Below are 27,719 nucleotides of genomic sequence, written 5' to 3' on the forward strand. Positions count from 1 at the left end.
CATGAGTTTCTCTCCTTTTATGCCCATAGCAGCCAATGACACAGAGGGATTCTTTATAGCATGAGATGGTGCATTGTCATGCATGAAGATTATTTTGCTACAGAAGGCATGGCTCTTCTTTTTGTACCATGGAAGAAAGTGGTCAGTCAGAAACTCCCATTTTCACACCTTCAGGGACCATAAAGGGGTCTACCAGCTCTCTCCAAAACATGACTCCACCCCCTCCTTGCTGACGTCGTAGCCTTGTCGGGAAATGGTGGCCATCCACCAACCATCCACTACTCCTCCATCTGGACCATCCAGGGTTGCACGGCACTCCTCAGTCAACAAGACTGTTTGAAAATGAGTCTACATGTATTTCTGGGCCCACTGCAACTGTTTCTGCTTGTGAGCATTGGTTAGGGGGGGCTGAATAGTAGGTTTATACACGACTGCAAGCCTCTGGAGGATTCCACACCTTGAGGTTGGTGGGACTCCAGAGGCACCAGCAGCTTCAAATACCTGTTTGCTGCTTTGTAATGGCATTTTAGCAGCTGCTCTCTTAATCCCATGAATTTGTCTGTCAGAAACCTTCCTCATTATGCCTTTATCTGCACGAACCTGTCTGTGCTCTGAATCAGCCACAAATTTCTTCACAGTATGATGATCACGCATAAGTTTTCCTGAAATGTCTCATGTTTTCATTCCTTGTCCAAGGCATTGCACTACTTGAGGCTTTTCAGCAGCAGAGATCCTTTTCACTAAAATCCAATTTGCATAATCATATGGAACGCAGTGTATAGATGTTTTGATTTCTGTTGAAAAGTACCTTATTTTTAGATATTAGCAGTAAACTCAGTCCCTATTGCCTATACTGCAGCAAGCCACTAAGGGGTGATTTAGATATTTTAGCTACATATTTCTAGGGCTGTCATGATGTTTATCACTGGGTTTGAGTCAAGTATGTGTAATCCTGATTGGTAAAAAAAAAATGCAGTAAGCAGGATTTTAAGCAGAGAAATTGGTTGGTTGATACTGTAACCAGCAGTTCTAATCAAAACTGGACTGGTGAGTGTGTGTTAATAATGCATGTTATGTGTTAATAATGGCTGACAGGTGGATTTTTGTCAAACTGTTCAAAGAAGCAAAGTTTTAATCCCAGTTCATTTTGGGGTTCCTTTAATAGCTGTAGGGATTTTTGAACATTAAAAGCCACTGTTAACCCTTTGATGCCTGATAACTCAAATAATGGCCAGAAAAATCTATTTTTCTCTGACATGTTTATTTAACCTTCTACCAAAATCTAAAAAAGAAAAATTGCCATAAAATTTTGCATATTCTTTTTTTGTGTCACATTCGATGCATTAGACATATAAACAACTGATAATCCACTCCACTGGAAGGCATTTTTATCATTTATCAGATTGTATTTAAAATGTTTTTAAGTAATTCAGGGATCATGTTGATTAGATAGAAGTCTCATAAACATGTGTATCAAATATGATACAATAGGCATTAAGGCATTTTCCTCAAATTTTCTGAGTATAGTCATCTTCTGGGGGTCTGGTGTGATGTGGCCTCTAGCTGATGATCAGTGCTTTATTGGGTAAATTCAATGAAATATCATTGAGCCGCATGGCTAATAAAAACATTGGTGGCAGAGGTATTAATCTAGCACAAAAAGTTAAAAAAAATTGTATTCTGTAGATTATTTCTTTGCTGTAACAATGCTTCTTGGGATTAAATATTACATTATACTGCTGGAAAGCCTGTTTATCTCTCTTTTAATTGGTGCTAGATTTGTAAGGAACATGCTTTTGTGGGATGAGTAGCAGAGCTGAGTATGTGGGTTGTGCCCATGAAAAATGTGCCAAATCTTCTCTGCCAATGCCAAACAGCTGATTCTGCCATTGACACTTGTTTGGTGTTTGAATGATTGAATGATTGAGGTCTGAAGAAATGAGACACACTAGCAACTTAACAATTTATCCATTTAACAAACAGGTGTTTAGTAGCTTGTGGAAGAACCTTACAGAGCTACACCATACATGCTCAGCTCTGCTGCTCATCCCACAAATGCATGCTCCTTACAATTGTGGCTCCATCTAAAAGGGAAATAAACAGGACTTTCAAGGGTATAAGATCTATTGCCATGAAACATTGTGACAGTAAAGAAATAATATACCAAACACAATACTTCCTGACTTTTTGTGCTAAGTTTTTAAAACTGGCATCCTCTCTTTTAGGTGGAGCTGAGAAGAAAGAATCTGGATCTGTCCAGGATTTGATGTCCTATTTTTAAAAAAACATCTTTTCATAAAAAATGCAACACACAAAGTATAACCTAGATTAGACAACTGGGCAACATGAATTACTAAAACCATAACTACAAGCTATAAAATACCAGTCTAACACAGCTATGTGTTTCTAGTAAACTCTACGTGGCTCTGCAGACATACCGGCTTATTTTGGAGCCCTTCTGACAGTTCCCTGTGCTGTGTGCCATTCAAGATGGCCGTTTGAAAAGACAGAAAAGAAACTTAATTTCACATTAAGCTGATCTGATCCAACATAGCAAGAGAAAAAATAAATAAATAAATAAAGGGAAAAAGTTCTGTATAATGGACGTTTTAGAGACTATAAACCACCTGAAGACCAAATGCTTCACAGAAATTGGGACATCTCTTATTTAGCATGAAAACAAAGGATGGATCCAAAATACAGAAGATTTTTGGTGACTACCTGCTGTTATCTATTCCTGCATATTCTAGCAAAAGCCTCTCATAGAAACTAGGCTAGCTTCAGCGCAGAATGGCATTTAGGAAGCCACACAAGCAGCACACAGGCACAGAGGCGAGAACAATGAGTGTAGAAAAAACCCATTTGCACTGAGGGAAGGAGAATTCAGTCTCAGGCGCAGGAGGGGAGGCTGGCAGTACAAATAATTCACATCCCCGACACAGACAGCGGGACAAATAAACTGGGCAGCGCTAGCAGGGAGGCGGGTGAGGGGGCTCGGATGTATGCGTGTGCTCTGAGGGTAGCAGGGATGCAGGAAAAGCTCGGCGTGAGCCAGCTGAGTGAACCTGAGACCTGCCTGCTGTCGAGGACTGGCAGACAGAGGAGCAGATGACTATGGAGGAACACCAGGACAGAGGAGAAGAGACAGTCAGCCTTACTGAAGACACTTTGACCCTTTTGACACACCGTACAAGCTCAAAACTTCAGAAGGCAGCACATACTCGGTGAGGTAACATGAGGGAGGAGTGCAGAATTAGTTATGGGATAAAATGTAAGGGACATTTTTATGTTCTTATGAGTCCACAGTGGGGAAAACTAGGGTGACTGCTGTGCAGAAACAACATTGTAATTGGGAGGATTAGAGACATAATACACAACTGAGAAGGATTTGTGCTTCAGAGCATATATCAGCATGAACTTATGAACTAGCTGCCATGAAATCCTCTGCACACTGGATTTGGAGTTTAACTAGACTGTCTGAAAACAAAACTATAGTAAAGGATTTGCCTCTCAAAAGTGTGTGTATGTCACATGAAATATCCCTCATCATAATCATGCATAAAAACAAGAATTTCCACAATGCAGATTCAAGACAAAAGGTATTTGTCTGCAGTGTCTTAAGCCATTTAAAGTCTTACCGACCTCATGACTACATGAAGGGGCTGTTAAGGCATCATATGAAATGTGTGACTTCTAAAAATAATAAGACCACGCTGCCCTGGCTTAACACTTGGAACTTTGATGGGGGAATAACCTTAAGGGAAGTAGAGTGCTGTAAAATGTACTGAATCAGACAAACTCTTATGGTAATGCTGACTCATCTAAACCATCAATGAGTGTGTGTATCATACCGTAGCGTGGAATGGCGCCCAGCACGTGTGATGCCGTTCCCCGTGATAGGAGAAGGCAGAGTGCTTCCTCCATGCAGGTCTTCGATAGATCGACTCCAGGGTTTGGACTTGTCCATAGCAGCCTCAGGGTTGTTCTCCACAAGGTCTCCATCAAACCTGCCGAATCATATACACAAAACAACATGATTTAAAGCAGTGGTTCCCAACGTGCAGTCCCGGCCCCCCCAGGGGAGGCGCAGGACTCTGTCTGTCTCTAACATTATCAAAATTAAATGTATATACATTTAAAAAAAATCCTGATTAGAAACAAAATGTGAGACAGCGTATTAAGGAGATGAAAAAAGAGGGAATGCATGAATTGATGAGCATAAACTAGGGCTGGGCAATTCATCGCAAATTGCATTAAATCGCAATTTAACATGCTGCAATTTTTAAATCGCAGAAGGTGAAATTTGTGTCAAAGTACTGGTTTAAAACTTTTCTTTGCAGAAGAGATGTTACGCATTACATTTCATGCAATCAGTCCTGTGGCACATTTCTAGAATAGAGTACCAAAAAATCCTAACTTTATTATTTTTATGTTTTTTTGTTAAATATTAGAATTGTATAAAAATTATCATTCCCTAAAAATCATCATAGTTGGATATTTTTTCAAAATTGTTCAGCTCTAGTTTAATCTAACGTTGTGTTGGTTCTAGTTTAGAATTAACTATTGTTTGTTTTTGTAGGACAATACATGAGATGAGGAACTTAAGAAATAATCACGTATTAAAATCACAATATTGGGTAAAAAAATCCCAGTTAGATTATTTTCTCAAATTGTTTAGTCCTACATAAGAGTCGAATTATTGGGGAAAATAATCAGAATTTTTTAGATCATAAAGACTTACATTTACAGGAAAGCAAACACAGAATTTCAAAAGAAAAAAGTTGGAAAGTTATGAGGAAAACTGAAAATTAAAGTCTTAAATTTTGACATTAGAAACTAAAAAAGAATTTCAAGTTTTAAAAATTGTAAAATTTACATCAGTGTAATATCTAGAGTGGCCCTAACAGACTAGTAATAATGGATAGTTTATAAATAGATCTTTTGTCAAGAACAAGTTTATGTAGGCCTATTATATTGGGATTTTGACCACAACAACATTTTTACATTTTTCCAGGTTGGTCCTAGAGGTATATGTTTTAAGCAGCTCATACCTAATCTCAGCTAACCAGCCTGAGAGCACGCATGTTGCCATAGTGATAACCATGAAAATTCCCCCAGCACAAAGGAGCTAGCTACAGTCGCTACGAAGGCTGGGTCTCTGTCCTTCACATTGGGAGGAAAAGTTTAGCCTGAACTATTTTAGTCTACTAAACTTAAAACAAAAAGTGAGGCAATTTGTGTTTGGTACATTATTTCTTTGTTGTAACAATGCTTCTTGGTAATAAATCTTATACCGTTGGAAAGCCTGTTAATTACCCTTTTAAATGATGCCACATTTGTAAGGATCATGCGTTTGTGGGATGAGCAGCAGAGCTGAGTATGTGGGTTGCACCCATGAAAATGTGCCAAATCTTCTCTGCCAATGCCAAACAGCTGATTCTGCCATTGACTCTTGTTTGGTGTTTGGTGGATTGGATGTTTGAAGGTTGAAGAAACAAGACATATTAACAATTTAACAATTCATTCATTTAACAAACAGGAGCCTCAGTAGCGTGTGGAAGAACCATACACAGCCACAACAGCCTGGCTCCGCCTCCTCATGCTGGTCACCAACCTGGTCACACACTGCTGTGGGATGGCATCCCATTCTTCAACCAGCATTTGTCGCAAGTCAGCCAGTGTGGTTGTGTTGGTCACTCTGGCACGAACAGCACGCCCAAGCTGATCCCACAAGTGTTCAATGGGGTTAAAGGTCAGGACTGCTGGCAGGACATTCCATCCTCTCTACTCCCAAATTCTGGAGGTAGTCTCTGATAAACCCTGCTCTGTCGGGGTGAGCGTTGTCATCTTGGAGGATTGAGTTCTTGCTGACAGGGTGAGAAAACAGTATTCTTGGGGTGTTGTCTTCTTGGGACGCCCACTTCGCGGCCTGTCTCTGACATTCCCGGTTAGATGGAACTTGGCCTTCAGTTTGGAGATGGTACTAGGGTTCACTCCAAACAATGCTGCAACTTGGTTTTGCAGAACACCAGCTTGAAGTTGCCCAACCGACAGGCCCTATCCAGACATCTACTGACCACTGTAGCAGGGCCCATGCTCACAGGTGGGGGTACCAGAAGCTCAAAACAAGAGTCAATAGCAACAACAAAATAAGCTGTTTGGCATTGGCAGAGAAGATTTGGCACATTTTAATGGGTGCAACCCACATACTCAGCTCTGCTGCTCATCCCACAAACACATGATCCTTACAAATCTGGCATCATTTAAAAGGGTAATTAACAGGCTTTCCAACAGTATAAGATTTATTACCAAGAAGCATTGTTACAACAAAGAAATAATGTACCAAATACAAATTGCCTTACTTTTTGTTTTACGTTTATTATGTTTTAGGCCGAGTCAGCAACTCTTAACCTGTTTATCATCCAGACAGGTAAGTATGAGAGCTTCCAGCTGAAAATGTGTGAAAGGTGCTAGCAGTGATTCATTTTCAGATTCTGGTTTTAGACACAGACGGTATAAAAGGTCTCATGTTCTGTTGTGTTTGGAAGAAACGTTGGAAAAGGCCGGTAGCTGCAGCATACCTGCTATGATCTATGGGAGTTTTTCTGCTCGTTTCCATGGCTTTTAATGCTGCTGCTGTGCTGCTGAGGGTAAACACACTTTTACTGCTAACCATTCATAATGTGGACAGACCATAATAACATATGGTGGAGTAGGGAGTGAATTAAAACTTAACTATGTGGCTCTCCGGCCCTAAGCAGCGACCATGTGACTGACTAATAATCACATCTATGAATAGAAGCCTATGGTTGGTAGAATGCACGGTGCCAGTGTGTCAGCATCGAGCCCTGAGTGACTCAGTGTTTCTTAGCGGCTCACAGAGGTGGTGGAGCTGTTGGAGATGCATCAGTGGCTGTGCAGAATAGCAGCATTGTGCTGCTTGTCAGTTGTGCATATAAACTATAGTGAAACAGAGAGAAAGAGCTGGAGGTGACTTACGTGACGGCATACTGTGCAAAAGAAAGATACTCCACCAGCACGTCCAGGCCTTTGTTGTCTTCATTCAAGAATTCTCTCACCCACCTGAGGAGAAAGGAAAAAAAAACGTTTATTTCAATAGAATATATCAGAATACGGTGACCAAATGTAGAACAAATGAAGTTTGAACTGTTTACTCTGCTCTAACCAAAAGCTTTTTCACTTTAGATAATCTCAGCTACAAGAAAACTTATCACAGTCTGGTAAAAAATGCTGGCATGTAAGGTTGAACAATTTGGGAAAATAATCTAATTAGGATGTATCCCAAAATTTAATATGCAATTAATTTTTAAGATCTTAAAGGAAACTGCTGTCTGTTATGTTAACTTCACTTATTATCTATTTATTGCACTCAACATGTTTGAAAAAAATCTGTCTTTTTATTCTCCTACTGTTTTTTCTTTTTCGGTAACAATATTTGAACAAAATTTTGTGAATGTGAACAGGAACTAATGTTTAAGCCCAGTGTGAAAAGTGCTGAACAGGTGATAACAGTCTAAATTACACACTGATGCATTTATGTGATCCACAAAAGCAAAACATTAACTGAGGCCCTCAATTTCAGATGTCATTTTTTCCATTGGCTTCCATTGCTGTCACTGGATCAGAATCCAACAAGGCGATTAGAAGCAGGCATACCTGCAGAGCATTTGTTTATTTCCCATGAACGTTTTTACTGAGGAGAACCTTGGCAAGGAGCTTTAACTTTGCTGAACCATGACAGACATGCTTAACAGTCATAAACATTAAAAAAAAGTTTTAAATCTCATCTAAAAATGAGCATTACAACAAAAAAAATCTAGAAAAGCACCGACTGTAAGTGACATTTTTAGGGCCCAAGCACCGACCTCGGCACTTCCTGGCTCGTTTTGAGGGCCTTAACGTGCCCAAAACTCAAGCTTTCCCCAAAATTGTCCCCAGGAGAAACTTGCGGAATTGCAAGTTGCCTCTGGGGGGGCGCCAAAAGTGAGATAGGGCCGTGGGTAACATCTAAATCCATGAAAAATCGGTACACATATGTATCATGATTAGACGAAAAAAAAATTACATTATGACCATCCTCTAAAACGTACAAGAACTGAAGTACAAAGAGCAAAATGTCAAAATTTGGCCTTTTTTGGCCTTTTCCACTGACGGACAAACTGAAACCCATCCTCTCCCAGTCAGACATGGATAAAGTCATCCACGCCCTCATTTTCTCCCACCTAAATTACTGCAACTCGCTTCTTTCCGGTATTACCCAAAAATCTCTTTCCTGCCTCCAACTCATCCAGAATGCAGCAGCTAGGCTTCTAACTGGTTTTAACAGACATCATCACACCACCCCTATTTTAGCGTCTTTACATCGGCTTCCAGTTAGTTTTAGAATTGATTTTAAGATTTTACTCGTTACTTTTAAAGCACTAATGGGTCTGGCTCCAATATTTGTAACAGAACTTTTAACCCCTATGAGCCAACCCGCATCCTGAGATCCTCAGGTGGGGGTCTCCAGGTCATTCCAAAGTTGAGACCTGTAACTAAAGGTGACAGGGCCTTTTCTATCAGGGCTCCTCGGCTTTGGAACAACCTACCTGAGGAGGTAAGGCTTGCAGAAACAGTCACTGCTTTTAAATCGCTTCTTAAAACTCATTTATAGACTTGCTTTTATGAGATGACGTCTTCTACTCCTTTTTAGTCCTTTATTCATCATTCTACCTTTTTATCTCCACTATTATTATTATTTACATTACTGCTACTTTTGCTATTTTACTGATATTATTATTGTTACTATTATTTCATTACCACTTCTGATCTTTAGCTTGTTTTAATACCTTTTATTCTTCTTATTGGTATTTTAGAATCCCTAACTCCTCTTATTGTTTTGATTTCCTATATCCATGGTCTCGACTTTTTGTTTAAGCAGTTCTTCCTGGTTTTTGCTTTTACTCTCATGATACTTGTATCGTTTCAGTGTTTTCCTTCCTCAGACTTATTCTTTACATTTATTTTTCCTTTACAATTTTAAGCCTCTTAATGTTTTTAGTTCTTATTGCTTCTCTTTTTTGGACTTTTTTTTTGTAATTTATAGAATACGCAACATTTTGCTCTGGTATCAAGCTTTGACTATACCTGGCCTTATATGCGTTCAGGTATTCACCCATTTTTTAAAACAGCATTTATAATGACCCTCTGAACAGAGTCAAAGCTTGCTGGTTCAGAGTAGCAAGCATATCACATATGTACGTGTCTGCAAAGCACCAGCATCCACGTTCAGACACAGAATCTCATTACTGAGCCTGTTCTCTCCTTCTCTACCACACACAGTTGTAACTCTGCTGCAGACACAAGCCCTAAGAACGATCAAAAACTCATCCTCACCTTCGTTCTAAAGAGGGCCACCCGTTCACAGCACTTTTATTCTGCACAGAGATGCCAGTTTTCTTGCAGGAATGCACCTGCTACCTCCATATTTATGAGCTGAATATCACAGAGCATGTTTATTTCATGGCAACCCATGAAGGTGGCATGTCTTTTTAATGGAGGCCCAACTGCTTCAACAGGCCTGATTGCTCAGTGATTAGAGAAATTTGCAGGGCATAAACATAATGACATGAATGCATGTTGTCTGAGTGGTCCTGAACCGATGAAGATGTTTTAAATTTCCACTAGCTGCTCCTTTATTGGCTCCCCTGTGGTGTAACTGCATGGGAGTGAGTAGAACTAATAGGAGCGGCCAGTAAAGTGGTGGCTGATGGGGCCTGGGGTGTTTTAAAAGGTCTTAGGGGGTGTGGCTTCATTGGGCCACATGGTAATCATTACCACAGGACACTAACTTAACAATATTCCCATTCACCACATGTTGTTGACCACTGAGCAACATATGAGGAGTAGGCAGGCAGAGGGGGAGCTGGGGTTATCATCCACTCAGCTCGTACAGGGACAATCTGCCTTTTATACACAGCTACGTGATGGAGACGTTTGTCTGCTTCACCTCTGAAAAGAAGCAGTAATCACTCACTGACTGAACGGGTGACATCTTCCTCTCTCTCCACTCCTCTGCCTCTGCTATTATGGTAATGCTTCATCATCTAATCTAGATTAGATGGATTACTCATGTAATCTAGTTTGCCAACATAAGGTCTCTAAAAAGAGTTAATCCATGTAAACAATGCCTCTACTGATTTGCCAGACAGACGTCGTCTCTGGCCGTGGTTGCAGTTTATTTCGGTGTGAGGAGCAGAATGAGAGCAGAGTGTAATCGGAGCGTAGGAGTGTGAAAGACTGTTGTCAGAAACATGAAATGATTTGGGTTACAGTCAGTGCAAGACGGGAAAAAAAGGGAAGTCACATAAAGGAGGCAGAGAGAAACACTAGAAGGATTAAGAGATGAAATGATGATGGCATGTGTGTAGATCGGAGGTCTTGTGATGGTTGCATAACCAGTTTATCTCTGCATGCTCTCTACCACAACCCTCATGGCTGCCTCATCCTGTCCTTGACGTCTCAGTGCCTCCTGTGACCGCTCACCTTCTACGTCCTTTTAAACTCCTCCACCCTCTTGCTTTTGCCTACTCTATAAACGCCGGGCTTCATGAATGAAACTGACGTACTGTCCTTTGCATTAGCAAGCAAAAACCTATGTTAAAAAAATGAAGCCAAAGTCAAAGTGCAGAAAGGTGCAGTTCCTCAAGTGTCCACTTGAGGCTGGCTGCAAAAGTCAAGTATCCCCATTAGGTCTCCTATTAAAACAGTGATACTCAACGTGTGGCTCTAGAGCATTGTTACTCAACCCTGCTCAACCAAAGAGACAAATTGTTGAAAAATACCTTTGCAAGAGCCACGATCGAAGAAGTGAAAAGTGGCAAAAACAGCTTGAAATAGCAATAAAAAATAGGTTAAAGGTGGCAAAAAAGGTCAAAAAGCAGCAAAAATGGGTAAAAAGGGGTAAAAATGGGGATTAAAAAGTGGAAAAGGGTCAGAAAGTAGCGCAAAATGGGTGAGAAGTGACAAAAAATAAGGGAAAAGTGACTAAATTGGACCAAAAGCAGTCAAGAGTGGCAAAAATTGGGAAAAATTGGGAAAAGTTGTCAAAAGGACGTTGCAAAATGGCCAAAAATTATGAAAAAATAGGTATTTAATGGAAAAGAGTAGCTAAAATGAGTGAAAAGTGGCAAAAAGTGTGAAAGTATTAATAAATGAATAAATAGCATTAAAATAATTTCAAATATCATTCAAAAAAGTGGCAAAAAAGATCCAGAAGCGGCAAAATTTGGGTGAGAAGTGAAAAAAAATGTGTTACAGGTGGCAAAAAGTTCAAAAAGATGACAAAAATGAGAAGAAAGTGACTAAACTGGGCAAAAGGCAGCAAAAGTGGAAGAATAGACAAAAAAACAGCAAAGAGTGGCAAAAATTTGGGATAAAAGTGGCATTTAATGGTAAAAGGCAGCTTAAATGGGTGAAAAGAGGCAAAACTGGGGAAAAAAATGGGGAAAAGTGTCAAAAAGACGTTGCAAATTGGCCAAAACATATGAAAAAGGGGTATTTAATGGCAAAGAGTAGCTAAAATGAGTGAAAAGTTGCAAAAAGTGTGAAAAGTATTTATTTATAATAAATAAATAAATAACATAAAATAATCCCAAATATTATTCAAAAAAGTGGCAAAAAAGATCAGGAAGCGGCAAAATTTGGGTGAGAAGTAAAGTGGTCAAAAAGTGGTCAAAAAGATGACAAAAAATAGGAAGAAAGTGACTATTCTTCCACTTTTGCTTTCTTTTGCCCACTTTAGACAAAAATACAGCAAAGAGTGGCAAAAATTTGGGATAAAAGTGGCATTTAATGCTAAAAGGCAGATTAAATGGCTTAAAAGTGGAAAAAATGTAGAAAAAATTGCAAATAGTTAAAAGCAGGATAAAAGAGTCAAAAACCAGGCATAAAGTGGCAAAAAGAAGTGACAAACATCGGCTTTAAGCAGTAAATGTGGATTAAAAGCAGCAAAAAATTGCAAAAAAGTTGTTAATTAAAGCCAACTGTAGAAGTGTGGGAAATAAACTGATTAGTGTGAGCTGCAATAGATAATTTCTGGGGTCAAAATTTTCCTTTTTAAGGTTTTCTTGGGGAATAATATTTCAAATTAAGACATAAAAGAGCCACACACACGTTGAGTATCACTGCTACAAGCTCTTATCCCGAATAATACCTATGTTCAACCATACCAGCAGTCAAACCGACAACAAAGAAATCCAAATTTAACCATTAAGCACCCATCCCTAGCTGATACCAATGTTAAACCAATGCATCTGTGCACCTCTGTACATAACTGTAGAGTCTGAGTTACTTTTAATGTGAAGAACTGAAACTGAGCTGAGTTTATTTACCGGTATTTCAGCACCATAACAACTATGAATAAAAGCATTTGTAAATAAAAACCTATGAATCACATTTATTAAGTTGAAAATGAACAAGTTTTTGATGATCAAATAAAAATGAAAATCCTCTCTTATCAGTCTTTGTACTGAATCTCCATTCACTTAGAAATGGCTGTGATAAATGAGGCCCCTGGATCCAACAGATCCCAGCGTGCATTAGGCCTCATTAGTGATGCAGGGTGATCCATCACAGTCTCTAACTATCAGGGTCTCTAATCACCGCGACACTCCCTCTGATCTAGACTAGGACAAAACATTGAGACGGCACGCTGCGCTCAGATATTGATCTTTGCTCCAGGATGACTGTACAAACTGAATCAGTATCAGCTGCCACAGGTACGGGCTTGCTGAATACTTGGAATTACCCATGAATCCCTCGCTACTTTTATCTGTTGTGAAATCCTGATCTCTTTAGTAACATGTACAATAATCTCTCTTCATGAGGACAGGCTGATGCAACAGGATTAACAGCAGGAAAAATGTGTTTTCCTCACAGAGGTAGTTCATGTGTCAGCCGCCTGAAACAATCAATGGATTCATCTTTTCTGCGTCGCCACATGGCTTTCTGGGTAATATTAGGCCACAGCACTGAGATGAATGGGGGATGGTGGTAGTGGAGGTGGTTAGTGTCGATGTCTGAGTCTCCGGGTGTCTGGAATGCCAGACTTTTCCCCCCTTTGAGTGTAATACAAGCAGGTCCAGGACGTTCAAGCCTCACACACAATCCTCCACCGACTCACCCGATGTGATTGGTCCGTAACGAAATTTCCAGTTCTCTCAGGACTTGGGTGGACTCCTGAACTCTCCGTCTGAATTTCTGAGGAGGGGAAAAAAGAAGAGGGGGAGTTAATATTTCATCGTGCCACTTGATCTGTAAATCATCAAGTGGTAGTGCGGGGATGTTTTGGCTGGAAAGAACTTTTTTCTGCAGGAAAGGTCAGACAGAGGGACACCAATACAAACCGCAGTGACATTTAAATGTGAAAGCAGGCTAGCCGTGTTCTGATTACAAAATAAAATGTTCTCATAAGATTGTTTACTAAGCCTTTTTACTTGCCAGAAACCATTCAGCAGGCTAAAAGAGAAGGAGAGCTGACTCATTGGAAACTGTGAATATGGAACAGTTCCCCTTATCCTTTTTGCACACATTGGTTCTTTATGCAGCAGTAATCCTTCCTCATAGCACCAGGATAATATTAACTAACCTCACCAGTTACCTTTCAACATCTAAAAGGACACACCGCAGCCGCACATGTTCACAAACGCACGCATTCTTAGATGTTACTGTGGCTACTGCTGTAAAACAGAAGTGTGGCCCGACAGGCATGAAGGAATGAGACTGGAAACAACAGAGCAGGGGGGACATGTGCCGGTCCATCTTTGATTTGGTCCTAAAAGGGTCCTCTGGGCTGTTACACAACAGCAGCAACCAAACAAAAGCAGAGTGAGTGACCGGTGCTGATCAAACAGGAGGGGGGGAATCCCTGATGAGAGGAAGAGGCAGCGTTGCATCAGAGGAGGAGGAGGAGTAAACATTCGGCTTTCAGTATGCTATTCTTGTCCACTTACAGCATGTCAACAAAAGAGAGACGAAAAGATTTCTGATTGATTTTTCCTACTTTTTTCTAGGGCTGGGCAATTAAAGGCAAATCAGATTAAATCACAATACGTCCTGTTGCAATTTACAGTTTTTTACAATATTTCTTAAACTTCAAATGTGTCAAAATACCAGTTTAATATTCTTTGCAGCAGCAGATATTTTATGCACATTATGCAAACGTTCAAGTTTTATTTCTTTTAGTTTAATTTCTGCTTTACTTCTGTACCTTACTGCTCAAAACTTTGGGATCATTTGGAATTTTTCCTGTTTTCAATGGAAACTCTGGTGAAATTAGTCTGAATAGGAAAACAGCAAATGAACAGGACATGCTGACATTGTCAGAGTTAGAAATAATGGTTTTAATGAAACATGTTCTTTAAACTTCACCTTCACAGAAAAAACACCGTTTGCAGCAGTTACAGCAGACTTTAGACATTCTAGCTGTCAGTTCTTCAAGGTAATCTGATGAGTTTCCTCCCATGATTCCTGGAGAATCTCCCATAAGATGGATTGGTTTGATGGAGTCTTCCTTCGTACCGTACGGTTAAGCTCCTCCCACAACAGCTCAATAGGGTTCAGATCTGAAGACTGTGCTGGCCACTCCATTACAGTCAGAATTCTGCCTGACTGATTATTCTTTAAATGTTTCATAAACATTTTGGAGGTGTGTTTTGGGTCATTATCCTGTTGTAGGATGAAATTGGCATGGCATTGCAAAATCTTGTGATAGCTGTCCTTCCAGTCTTTACAAACCTCCTATTCTACCTCCAAAGCCCCCCTGACCGTCACGCTGCCTCCACCTCTCTAACTGATGGTTCCAAGCTCTGTTCTTGCATCTTCTTATTTGTTCTGCATCTCACAAATGTTCTGTTTGATCCAAAGACCTCATACTTGGACTCATTCATGCACAACTCCTTCTTCTGGTCATCCAGTGTCCAGTCTTTTCGCCCCCTCATTAGTAAAATGGTTTTTAGCTGTGCAGCATGATTAACTGGGATTAGCAGGAGATCGATGCAGAGGACTGACAGCTGCTGAGAATTGTTTGTGAACTGCATGAAAATGTTTTTCTTTGGAAAACAAAGAAATGATCCTAAACTTTTGAATGCTAGTGTATGCTTTTGTTATTTAAAACAAGATGATGTAAAATGAAAATCCTTTCAGTTGATATCAAAATTGCAATCCGAGCCCAAAAAAACTGCATTAGATATTTGTTTTTTTGTTTGTTTGTTTTTTTTGTTTTTTTGCCCTCATATATTTGATCTAATATTGTGTCGGTTACAATATAGAATGATTTATTGCTTGTATTTATTGAAAAATATATAAGATAAGGAACCTAAAAATAATTGCATATTAAATCGCAACATTGAGGGGAAAAAAATCGCAGTTAGATTATTTCCGGAATTCGTTCAACACTATTTTTTTCCCCCGAAGGGGAAACACCAGAATGACCAAATCTGCTTCCTATAATGTTGATAAATGACTGAGAAATAAAAATGCACAATATCAAATTTTTGCTGATATCAGATATGTATATATTTACAAATTCATTTAAACCAACACTAGGGCTGGACAATTCATCAAAAATTTGATTTAATCCCAACATTGCCTGCTGCAATTTTCAAATTGCAGAAGGTGCAACATTTCTTTAACCTGAAATTTGTTTCAAAAACCTTTAACCAGGAAAACCTTATTGAGATCAATAATCTCATTTACAAGAGTGTCCTGGCCAAGACAGGCAGCAGCAAAGTTTACAGAGTTAGAGACATGAAATCTAACATAATAAAATCTCTCTCCCTGTCTCTCTTTTCCCCTCTCTCTCTGTCCGCGATTAGTAAACCAACAATAGTTCACGCTTATTATCCAAGGAGAGAATTTTTCTGCGTATGTTAAAGAACAGTCTCCTTATTATTGATTTGTGGGTCTATAAAGAGCAGAAAATGAACACATTCATATTTTTGGATTGGGTAGTGAGAACGACATTATTTACTAGTGCCAGTTAATGAATTAAAGACAGACATGTTACTAACATCTCCTGCATTTTATTTTTTTAAAGTCTAGAATTTATTTGTATATAAGAGGGGGAAAAGCTCAAACTTGTGTTATTAGTAGGTGCAGAAAAAGGTGCATTCCTGGTCCTTCCTGATTCTTGTCAGAATGAGAAGCCGTGTCGGACCGTAGTATGAGCACAAAAATATCAAGTATTGGTCTTGTGTTATAAATATTTAAGTCATACAGAGAACGCTGACCCTGCTATAACAGAGTTATGGACAGTTAGAGCAAAGGCAGGGATAAAATGTTTCTCCCCCGTCTCCCCACGGGGGGAGAATTTATCATGGAGGGGTTATCAGTAGCAGCAAATCAGCCCCCGCGAAGCGCTTCGACGTCAGTGCAGCGCGCTTGGAGTGGGGGGGGGCCAGCCTGCTTTGACCCTGCAGGGCCATTTGAGCACGGCGCGGTGACGGAAATGCAAATCAGCACGGTTTGGTTTGGCTCGGCCAAAAGCCATAGTGGAAGAGCCCCATTAGTTAATCAGCATCTAGCCCAGATCCTCACAGGTCTCCTGCTCATGCCTCAGTCACCCCACCCATGCCACCTCATTGGTTCCTGGGCCAGCTTCTCAGAAGTCTATCCCTCATCAAGCCCTTAGAGCAGGGGTGTCAAACTCAAACACAGCAGGGGCCGGGTTCTGAATTTTGGTCAAACCTGAGGGCCTGACAGGGTCAACATTTAACCATAAACTGTCAACCCTATTTTCAACAGAAATGAATTATGGGGGGAAAATTAGCACTGATGAAAAATGATTTTGAGATTAAAAGAAGTCAAAAAGATACGTTTAAAGGCTCAAACCAGAGATAAAAAGTCAAACTTATTAGTTCAAAAGGTCAAAACACAAAATTAAGTGTCAAAACAATGTTTTAAAAAACAAATATATGAAAAAGAAAGTCAGAATTACGATTTATAGGTCAAAATATGAGATGAAATTTTAAATTGTGAGGCTCAAAGGTCAAAATATGGGATTAAAAGTCAAAGTTAGGAGTTGAAAAGGTCAAATAATGACATAAAAAAAAAATGAGTCAAAAAATTTATAATATGACTTAAAATTTAAAATTGAGACCTTAAAGGTAAAAAAAATTCATAGGTCAAATCTATAAATTTGAAAAGGCAGAATATGAGAACTTATATGAAAATAATGAGTTTCAGTTATTACTGTGAGCTGCAAGATTGAATAAAATTAAATGAATACAAAATTTCTTTACCATATCCTGACTTTTTATGTAATTAATTTTAGCCTTTTTTCTGTGACTTGAGGATTTTTTAAATCATCTAGGTTATGTTTACATTTTTGTACTGGAGGAAATCTGCAGACCTCAGTGGGCCACTTAGCCTGTATCAAAAATATGATACGATCTTGCGGGCCGGGTATACCCATACAACGGGCCGGATTTGGCCCCTGGGCCTTGAGTTTGACACCTCTGCCTTAAAGGAACATATACATGAAATCCATCCATTATCTACACTGCTTAGCCTAGTTAGTGTCTCAGTGTACCTTTCCCAGCTGCCACTGAGCCACAGGCAGGGTACATCTGGACTAGTCGGCAGTCAACTGTACTGAAATGTTCAAATAACTTTAGAAGGCTAGGAGATGAGAGGAGAGGAGAGGAGAGGAGAGGAGAGGAGAGGAGAGGAGAGGAGAGGAGAGGAGAGGAGAGAAGAGAAGAGAAGAGAAGAGAAGAGAAGAGAAGAGAAGAGAAGAGAAGAGAAGAGAAGAGAAGAGAAGAGAAGAGAAGAGAAGAGAAGAGAAGAGAAGAGAAGAGAAGAGAAGAGAAGAGAAGAGAAGAGAAGAGAAGAGAAGAGAAGAGAAGAGAAGAGAAGAGGACCTGGACACTTTCCATGATGTGTTGGTATCAGGGAGGAAACAGAGCTCAGGCCTGCGTTAACCTATTATTAACTTCCACAGAAGAGAGCTGTTCCCATAACTTGTCCTTCTCTCCTTCTCTCTAGTCTGTGTCTCTGGGCCTGGGCGGCGTGTTTGGCACATGAGGAGATGAGAAACAGAGTGTTTTTATTAGGGAGGAGCTCTTTGTGTGTTTGTGTGGAGAGCGGAGCATATTTAGGGGTACTGCGCAGGCTCCCTGAGGCACCCCACCCCCCTACTTCTTCTTCTTCTTCTTCTTCTCCCACCAAACACCCGACACTCCACACTTTAAGTACTACCAGCTGCATTACAGAAAGCGCAGGAAGAGAGGAGCTGACAGTGGGGGGAGAGGGTAGGGACGGCTTGGGGGAAAAGGGAGAAGAGGAGGAGGAGACGGACAAAGGGGGAAAGTAAAAGTAGAAAATGAGCACAGAAAGTGAGGAGGGAGGGAAAGGAGAGATCTTGGGGAGTGTGAGCTCAGAAGGGGTCATCCTGGAAAAAAATCAATGGCTGATAAATTCTTAGGGACTTGTTGGACTGCAGCTCTTCCTCCTTGGCTGCCGATTGGCTGGGAGCTGCCCAGAGGAATGCACCGGAGCCTGCCTATGGAAAGCAGAGGCAATGACCTCCAGCTCTCTCACAGTCGCACAAAGTGGCAATTGTTTTGAGTTTGAAGAAAAGGGGGATGGAGCAGGAATGTAGAAAGAAGCCCATAACTCTCTCTTCTCTTCTCGGCTCTCTTCTGCTTCTTTTTTGTCTCTCTTTTGCTCTCTGTCCATCTCTTTCTTCCACAGTACCCTCTCTCCATTATTCACTGTACCTCTTTCCCTCCCTGGCTGTAAACCTTCTGAATTTACTCATTCCTCTGTCCTTATGTGTTTTAAATTTAGATGAAGACAAGAAACAGGAAGTGAAAGCAATTCAGGAAATGACTGTTCAGCCAATTGCCTGATATGAAGCATAAAAATAATTTCTTTGTTCGTTAGTTCATTAGAAATAGTTAAATTTTGGGGGTAATAATATCACAGAGAATGAAACCACGCATCTCTTCTATATTTATTCTATCTTTTATATTTCCATGGCCAATCATGCCGTCCCCAGCCTGCGTCTCTGTCCTTGACACTATCACTGCTCTAGACTGTTCTGCATTAACCTAAGGAGTGTTTTGTCTTCTACATGCATCAATGTATTCCTGTTTCCTGTCTTTATCAGATCTCTTGTGTGATTCATCTCTCAGGCATGACATTAAGCATCCGATGTTGCGGTATAGTCGTCTCAGAGACCAGGAGCTTGCAGTCCTGTCTTTCCTGAAAATTCCCCCTGGCCTATCAGATGAACTCCAGTATGAAAAATTATGTTCCCAGTGCACTAACATGTTAAGTTTTCTGAGTACTGCTATAACTGTAAGTGTCAATAACTGATGCTGAAGTTTACCAAATTGCTACTTTCATCAAACCATATCAAACTGCGACTTTTATTCACCTGCATAGACTGTAGAAAATACTGGCCAAAGCCAGAGTGACGTTAGCCGTTTAGTTGCTGAATGGGTCTTTTGAGTCCAATCTGTGGCGACCGCCATTCTGAAAACACTATCAAACACTGACAGTAAATCAGACTACTAACAGGACAAAGACGTGGATCAGACGCCTCCTGACACAGCTACATAATGCCGGCAGCAGCCACTGCCATCATTTTTCAAAACTCAGAATCTAATTTAAACCAATACGGACAAGTAAGAAAAATTCAACCACAGCCTAAAAATCAAGACAACAACTATCTGGACCAAATCTTTTTTTGATCAGGCAGTGTATTTGTTTGTTTTGAGTGTAAAGTTGCCATTTTAACATGGAGCCTGTCTGTGATTTCTGCTGCCTCTGAGGCCAGTCTGGACAACGCAGTTTTTTGCATTTTAGCTACTACAAATAGCAACATTAGGCTCACTGTACTCATTTGCTACATGTAGCTCACTACTGGATAGAAAGTGCACAGCTTTAGCTTTCACGACTAACAGGTCAGATCCATCTGATACTTTTGAATTACTGAGCCGGTTACACTTGATTTAACAACCAAAGGCCTGTAAAGTAGATACTTGCACTTCCTCATGTTACGGTATTTGAATTTCTTTTAAGTGCTCTTGTAGTTACTGGGTAGTTTCTAAAATGAGCGACTTTAATTTTGCTTAAGTATATTCAAGGAAGAACTATACCTCACCAAATTTTAAAGCACCTACTGCATAAAAAAGCAATTTTAAAAAACGAATGAGGCAAAAAGGAGATCTGGGTTTTTGTTGATGTTCAGTTTACACTCACACATGCCAATCAGTAGCACACGGTAAGAGAATGACACCGCAGTAAATCCATAACGTGCTGTTGCATTTTATTAAAAAACCCAGTTGAAGGTTGTGAAGGCAAAATCATATTTTACTTTTTAAAAGCAACTGTGCACTCAGGAGTTTTAGTAAACTTGTAAGTGAGAATTATCCCCCTTTTATACATTATTCTGCTTTCACATTTGGTTCAGATGTTGAACAAAACATGAGGACAATATGAGGCAAGCTTAGAACAGGTAAAACTACTCCTCAGTCTCTCCACCTACTGTTGGCAATGCTGCAGCATTCCTGACTGAGGTAACATCATTTGGGGATCACTCTTCTGAACATTAATAATGCACGGCTAAACCATCTTGCACTCAAAAAGTCTACTGTGAAACACATTTTTGCACTTTATATCAAATTGAGCAGGAGAAATGTGATTTAACAACTATGTGTTTATGTGCAGGGATTTGTAGGGGTTTATTTGCCTCTCTTTTTGCAATAGTCAGAGCTCTGTTTATGCTGCTCTAGCTGGCTTATTGTGATGTAAAATTTTAACTCCAGCGGCTGCAAATTGAATAATTCAGCAATTTGTTGTTATTCTGGCAGAGTCTGTTGGTTAATTTGGTTATCACAGAGACCGGGCACCCAGCTCCCTCCTCCCCACAGCTCTTGCTCATCCAAGCCTAAAAGACTTTATTTTGGCAAAGCCTGAGAGCTGACTGATTCTTTGCTTCATGAAGCCCCCTCCTCGTACTCCCTTCTGCAGCCAGGGAAACAGCCAGAGCTGGCAGCGTGGATGATATAAGACCAATTTTATCTGTTAGCTTCTGCAAAGCTGCAATGCAATGTCAGTACAACAACTGGCGAACCACATTCCTCTCCCTGACTGTTTTCAGTCGTTTTCGCTCATCTGACTCAATGAGAGTGATTGTTTTTGTTACTTTTTTCTGCTGCTCTTCCTCACAGAGAGGTCAAGGCAGGCTGTCAGCCACCACAAGGGACTGGTGTAGCTGCAATGTCTTGCTTCAGCTGGACAGAGGTTTCTCGGGCCTGGGCGTTTTAGATAAACAACTGTCTCCTTTCTCACTGAATCACCCTGTTGACTATTTTGCAACTAAATTTCCCAAGCTGTCTACTCCAGAGGCTCTGTGTGCAATCTTCCCCCAGCTGTAGTGGGGATATCCTGGACAAGAGATAGAGGGTCAGAGGGGAAGGAAGAGCTCAGGCTGGGAAAGAGCCAGGGTAGAGGGACAGGATAGCGTGTTAGCGAGGGAGCTCACCTTTCGTGTTACTGCAGGGTCGAGATAACTCCTCAGCTTTTGGAGGTATGTGTGCGGAGGGTTTTTCACTTGGAATCGCTCCTGTCAAAAAAGAGGAAAACAAGCGAGTGAGATGGGCAAAGGAAAAGGAAAAGAAGACACACTGCAGGAAATCCAACATTTGAACCATGCAGCACTAGCAACACAAGGAAATATGAATTTTTCTTCAATTACAGACAGTTGATAAGTCAGTCTCTTTCATTCAATATGACGACACATCACTTTGATTCTCTGTTTCAAGTCTGCACTAGGGCTGGGCAATTAATCGCAAATGAGATTAATTGCAATATTGCATGCTGCAATTTACAAATCGCAGATGTTGCAATATTGCTTTGATTTGAAATATGTCAAAATACAAGATTAATACATTCATTTTTTGCAGTAGCAGAGATTTTCATACACATTTTGCGAAGATTCAAGTATCTAATATTTAAAAAGTTTACAAACATTGCCTTTTTGTGTTTTATGCATGTTTTTCATAATTAAAACAAGTGGCATAAAAACAATTCCCATTCAACAACAATAATTGCAATTAGATGTATTTAAAGATGCATTTAAAGATGACGCACTTCTCAATAATTCCTGCTTGCATCCCTAACCCTGCTGTCAAAGCTTCACCTCCTCCACCCCAGCCGCCTCCTTTATAACTTAAAAGCTTGTAGCTCCCTCCTATTCAGATTCATGCTACAATGCATTTAATGCTTCTGAATAATTTCATTGTTTTCAGCGCACATTGTCATAACTGCATCTATCCATATTGGGGTTTATAGCTAAGCACTTCCTGGAAAGTAAGCATGCTGCTAACCCAGGTAGCATCTCTAAAGCAGAGCTTTCTCCGCCAAGTAAAATTGCAGTAGATCCATTTTGCAATAAAATGGTTAAATTTATTCTGAGAGTGTTCCTGACTAAATGTAGGTTGCAATATAGAAAGATTTATTGCTTGAATTTGTGGAACAACTCAAAAGATGAGGAACCTAATAATAATGGCACATCAAATCTCAATACTGGGGAATAAAATCGCAATTAGATTATTTTTGCAAATCGTTCAGCACTTATCTGCACACATCTCCAGTGTGTATTAAACCGTTGTTGATAGTAAAACCTTGAGACTGAAACTGACCAGGCTTTGAGTGAACATGAGTCACTCCTCCAGATTATGTCTTACTTCAGGAGGTGTGACAAAGGAAGCAACAATTCCTGCAGTAAGAGTCTGCTTTATAAAAAAGTGTTTGTATGAAACATCATGTGCTACAAAAACATTTTTTGCATATCTGAATTAGGATGAACTTCCTGAAGAGATCCCTTATGTTTTTCTTACGAGGACTGCTATGTTTAACACTAGCAATGGGGGACTGAAACTTCAATCCGATGCTTCTACACTGCACAGTCAAAGCTTATCTGTAACTCTGTCTCAATACTTGTGTAAATAACAGCAGATAGGTGCTAGACCAGTGTTACTCAACCCTGCTCAACTAAAGCACCAAATCATTGAAAAATGCCTTTGCAACAGCCACAATCTAAGTGGTGAAAAGTGGCAAAAATGGATAAAAGTGGCAAAAAGGGCCAAAAAACAGGGGAAATATAGGCATACAGTTGACAAATCTGGGTGAAAAGTGGCAAAAATGGATAAAAGCGGCAGAAAGGGCCAAAAAACAGGGGGAATAGGCATACAGTTGACAAATCTGGGTGAAAAGTGGCAAAAATGGGTGAAAAGTCACAAAAAAATTCAGTGACAGGTGGTCAAAAAGTAGCAATGAATGAGTGAAAAGTGCAAAAAATAGGCAAAAAGTTGTAAAAAGGTGGGAAAATGGGGGGAAATTGAGGCATTTAATGGCAAGAGGCAGCTTAAATGGGCAACAAATCACAAAGAAGCAGGTAAAAGTGGCATAAACTGATGAAAAAGGGCAAAAATGGTTGAAAAGTGGCTACAGTAAGTAAGTTTAAGTAAGTTTGACCATTAAAAACTACTGTACAAGCGTGGGGAACAAACTGATTAATGTGACTTGCAATGGATAATTTCTTTCTTAAGTTTCCTTTTTAAGGTTTTCTGGGGAATAATATTTCAAATTAAGAGCCACAAATCATCACCAAAGAGCCAGGCGTTGAGTACCACTGTGCTAGACTCTTCTCACACTTGGTCACAGTTTGATGACACTCGGCTGAGGCTGTCACCGTCTAATCTGTTAAGCCTGCGGGGGGTTAAAAACGATCTTGCTATTATTGTTTCGTTTTAATATGTTCTAAAGCATTACCTGCCTCAGGATTGTGACTAAACGTGTATGGCTATGTGCCTACGTGTCTTAAGTTCAGCCAGGAACAGGTTTTAGGTCAAATCCCTCACCGTTGGCTCTAAATATAAATACAAGAGATTAGTGCTGGATTTGGATCAGTGCGCTGAGCGGGAAACAGTATTTGGATCAGGCTGAGAGTCACACCATGGCAGCATGAGTGGTTCTGTTTAGTGATCTGCTACACGATATTGCAGAGAGATTATAAGCATCAGGAGCATGTCAGTGAGGAAATATGCTCTTCATATGATGAGGGGAAAGTGGTCTTGACTTTAGCAGTTTGCTAGCACAGCTGGCTGGCCTTAAGGGGAAGGTCTACCTTCAGATCTTTGACGTCATACATTTTTGATTTTCAATGCATACCACAGTGTGCAATCACCTCAGAAGCACATCCATAACTACACGTGTCTGCCTGTTAGCTTCTGATTTGTGCATCATGTGAATCACTTATAGTGCACTTTAGAACATGCAATAATCAGCTCAAGGAGAGGTGTAAATCCTGATAATAAGGCTCAGCTCTATGGCTTCATGAGTCAGTAGATTTTTCTACATCTTTGCGGTGTTTAATATAAGAGACTGGACCGTTATTCTAACACAGAGGTGACTTTCTATTTAGATCCAGCCATGCTTTTATTCTGAAAAGAAAATAAAACATTTTGAGTGGATAGAAGACTGTGGCATGAACCTAGCCACAAAAAAGACACTTGTTATAGAAGGAAAAGACTGCAATGAATGCATGTGGTGTGTTGGCAGCCCTTAGCACAACACACCACAACATAATATAGCATAACGTAAGCCAGTGGTTTTCAACCGGCGGGTCGGGACCCAAAAGTGGGTCACGAACTGGTTTCAGGAAAAAAAAGGGCAAAATATCTCTGATATTGCATCCCTAGGCAGACATCTATGTACTTTATTTTGCAGGAAATAAATAAATTCAGGTTGTTGTTTTTTTAGATTTTCACTTATTTATCCTGTTGTCTTGAATGGAAATATTTTCAAGAAAATTAGTTACCATATGATATTTGTAAATGTCTTCTCATCTTTCACAAAAACAACCAAAATGTGTCATAATGGTAAAATATAGTGTAACGAGATGTTTGCATGCCTGTCCTCCCAAAATGTTAGCCAATCTCTGTTCAGCCTTTTGTTATGTTCCTTCCGAGGTCCAAATTTCCACATTTTTGTTGAAGTGATTTAATAAAAATCAGAAATTTGGGTCCCTACTCCACATTACAGCAGGTGGTGGGACCTATGGCTGGATCAGTTGAGAACCACTGATGTAAGCTAGGTGGTTATGTATGATTATGCGAAACAGCGATTCTGCACTCATTTATGAATTACATTGCAATTATTATAATGATAATATAAATTATAATATAAATAATAATTGGCATCTGAAATGTTTGTCTTGGGAGACCCTACCGTTAGCTAATGCCCCCAACAACACAGCTCCCTGATTCAGAGGGCCATGCAAACCACCCCCACCCCCACATAAGGCTGCGATTCTCGGCGGGGATAGGTAGAGCAGTGGTTCTCATCCTTAGGGTCAGGACCCCATTGGGGGTCGCGAGACACTGAGAGGGGGTCTCCAGATGCTTTAAAAAAACTAATAATACTTTTTAAATTACCTTGTTGCCCCTTTACACCATTTTTATCAAATTCTAACCCTTTTTCATCACTTTTTAACACTAATTTTGCCACTTATAACCCATTTGTGTCAGTTTTATACCCTTTCCACCACTGTTTTCTACCTGTTTTTACCTCATTATTTCCACTATTAACCACTTTTTACACCCCTTTTTGCCCATTTTTACCACAGTTATCCCATTTTTACCCATTTATATCAATTTTTCGTCCCAGTCCACTAAATTTCCCTCAATTCTTTGCACTTAACAGCCATTTCAGTCACTTTGTAATTCGCTTTTACCACTTTTTGTGCCCATTCTTGCCAATTTTTTCCATTTTTGATTCTTTTTTCTTTTGCTTCTATAAGGAGTTTCCTCCATCTTAGAGAAAGGGTGAGGAGTGGTCGCTTCCCTGTGGAGGTCTTCCAGGCACGTCTGGCTGGGAGGAGACCCCAGGGAAGACCCAGAATGCACTGGGAGGGATTACATATCCTGTCTGGTCTGGGAACGCCTCGGGTTCCCAAAAAAAAAAAGTAGTTGGGAAGTGTTGTTGGGGAGAAGGATGTCTGGGTTGACTTGCTGAGCTTGCTATCACCCTGACCTGACCCCAGATAGGCTGGATGGGTGGATAGGGCAGGCTGACAATATACCGCCATGTCGATATTTTGTCCCATCTCTCAAGATGAGACAAGAGGTGGTTTACAACCTTAGCCGAACTAATTCCAAGGTGATAATTCTGAGATGCAACCTCATACTGTTCGGGGAAGTCTTTACCATCAGCATACTCACAGGAAAGCACAATTCAGAATTCATGTCTGCATTGGTCATGGGGGAAAGTTCTGACCAAGCATAAAAAGATAGATAATATATTGTGAAGGTGTTCCCATCAGTGTGCCACCCCTCGGTCTGTTTACAGATACTGAATTTTGATCAGATTTCTGGGCCGTTCCGTGTTATCAACATCACATTTATTCCAGCCGGTGTCTGTCTCACAAAAACAGGAAAGCCGTGTGGAAAGAGAGCTGGCTCTCACAGCTACAGCTGCCAGAAACAGGCAGACAGACGAGCTCTGCCGATTATCTTCAAGTCTGCAAAATAATAAATGATTTGGCAAGCACCGTGTGTATCCTGTTTCATGCAAAGCAATGTGAGGAATGAAGGGCAGTAAATATACATGAAGTAGGAGATTATATTATGGAGAAGACGAGCCTGGTTCGCACGAGAACATAGAAACAGGCTCTAACATACTCTGCTGCAGTTACTGAGCCCAGACTGAAGAGGGGACCTGTTTTCATACTAAGTTGGGAATTTTTAGGGTGCTTTTAAGTATGAAATTAAATTCTATATGAACTTCAGAACAGAAAACTTGTCAGGTTGGAAAAATCTCTGTGAAGGCATCATATCTCTTCCTTGTACTCTGAATGTTTTAACCTTTACGTTGAGGGCATCCTCCATATTTCATAAATCATCCTAATTGACTAAAAATGTTGAATATTTCAACCACTGGTGGCATTCACAGGGCCTGTTTTTCAAAGGGGATGTACCTGTCATCTCTGCCTCGCTGCCTTCCTCCATCACTGTTGCCATGGTTACATAAAGGGATTCACTGTAGCTATGACACAGAAAATACTTTCCTCCTAAAGGTGCCTGAGCTGTCAGGGGTACAGGCTTGTTTGGAAAACAAGAGAGGAAAGAACACACTGGTGAAGCAGTTTGGTTATTTTAACAGTCAAATTATTATGCAATTATTATCAGGTTCCTCTTCTTATGTATTTCTCAACAAAAACAAGCAATAAATCATTCTATATTGAACCTACACTCAGTCAGGAAAACTCTCGTAACACGTTTAACCATTTAATTGCAAAATGGATCTGAAGTTTGACCCCAATTTCCATATACAACGCTGGCGAATCGTACTACGGAGCACATCGCTCCCTCTCTAGTCCATCAGAGCATTTCCATAGCCAGCGCTCCAGACCAGCAGTGGCGTGTGCCTGGAGCACCACTCCGCTCCGCTTCGTTTCAGATATGCTGCAGGTCTATTTTCAGCGCTGGCCGCTGCCAAACCTCGTAAATTCACTGTCGTTCAGAAAGCACCAACCATGGAAGTCTCAAGCGTAGAACATCCGGTTCTTTCAAAATACAACACAATGCACGGACTTCTGATCGTAAATCATCACTCTATCAACATTACGTCTCATCCTGCAGTGAGAG

The 27,719-nt window shown here is 40.3% G+C and overlaps 1 protein-coding gene across 9 annotated transcripts in view; it reads right to left on the reverse strand.

Annotated features, from left to right (window-relative positions):
* fmnl2a (formin-like 2a) overlaps nucleotides 1–27,719 on the reverse strand; it is a 91,544-nt gene that overhangs the window by 30,666 nt on the left and 33,159 nt on the right. For all 9 annotated transcript variants that reach the window (XM_041806672.1, XM_041806666.1, XM_041806667.1 and 6 more), the window contains exons 3-6: nucleotides 21,554–21,634; nucleotides 13,184–13,260; nucleotides 7,000–7,083; nucleotides 3,852–4,007 (exon numbers count right to left, since the gene is read on the reverse strand). In XM_041806672.1, the coding sequence (XP_041662606.1) occupies nucleotides 3,852–4,007; nucleotides 7,000–7,083; nucleotides 13,184–13,260; nucleotides 21,554–21,634 (398 nt within the window). The remainder of the gene's footprint in view (nucleotides 1–3,851; nucleotides 4,008–6,999; nucleotides 7,084–13,183; nucleotides 13,261–21,553; nucleotides 21,635–27,719) is intronic.

This window comes from Cheilinus undulatus, linkage group 15 (genome assembly GCF_018320785.1).
Source record: "Cheilinus undulatus linkage group 15, ASM1832078v1, whole genome shotgun sequence".
NCBI lineage: Eukaryota > Metazoa > Chordata > Actinopteri > Labriformes > Labridae > Cheilinus > Cheilinus undulatus.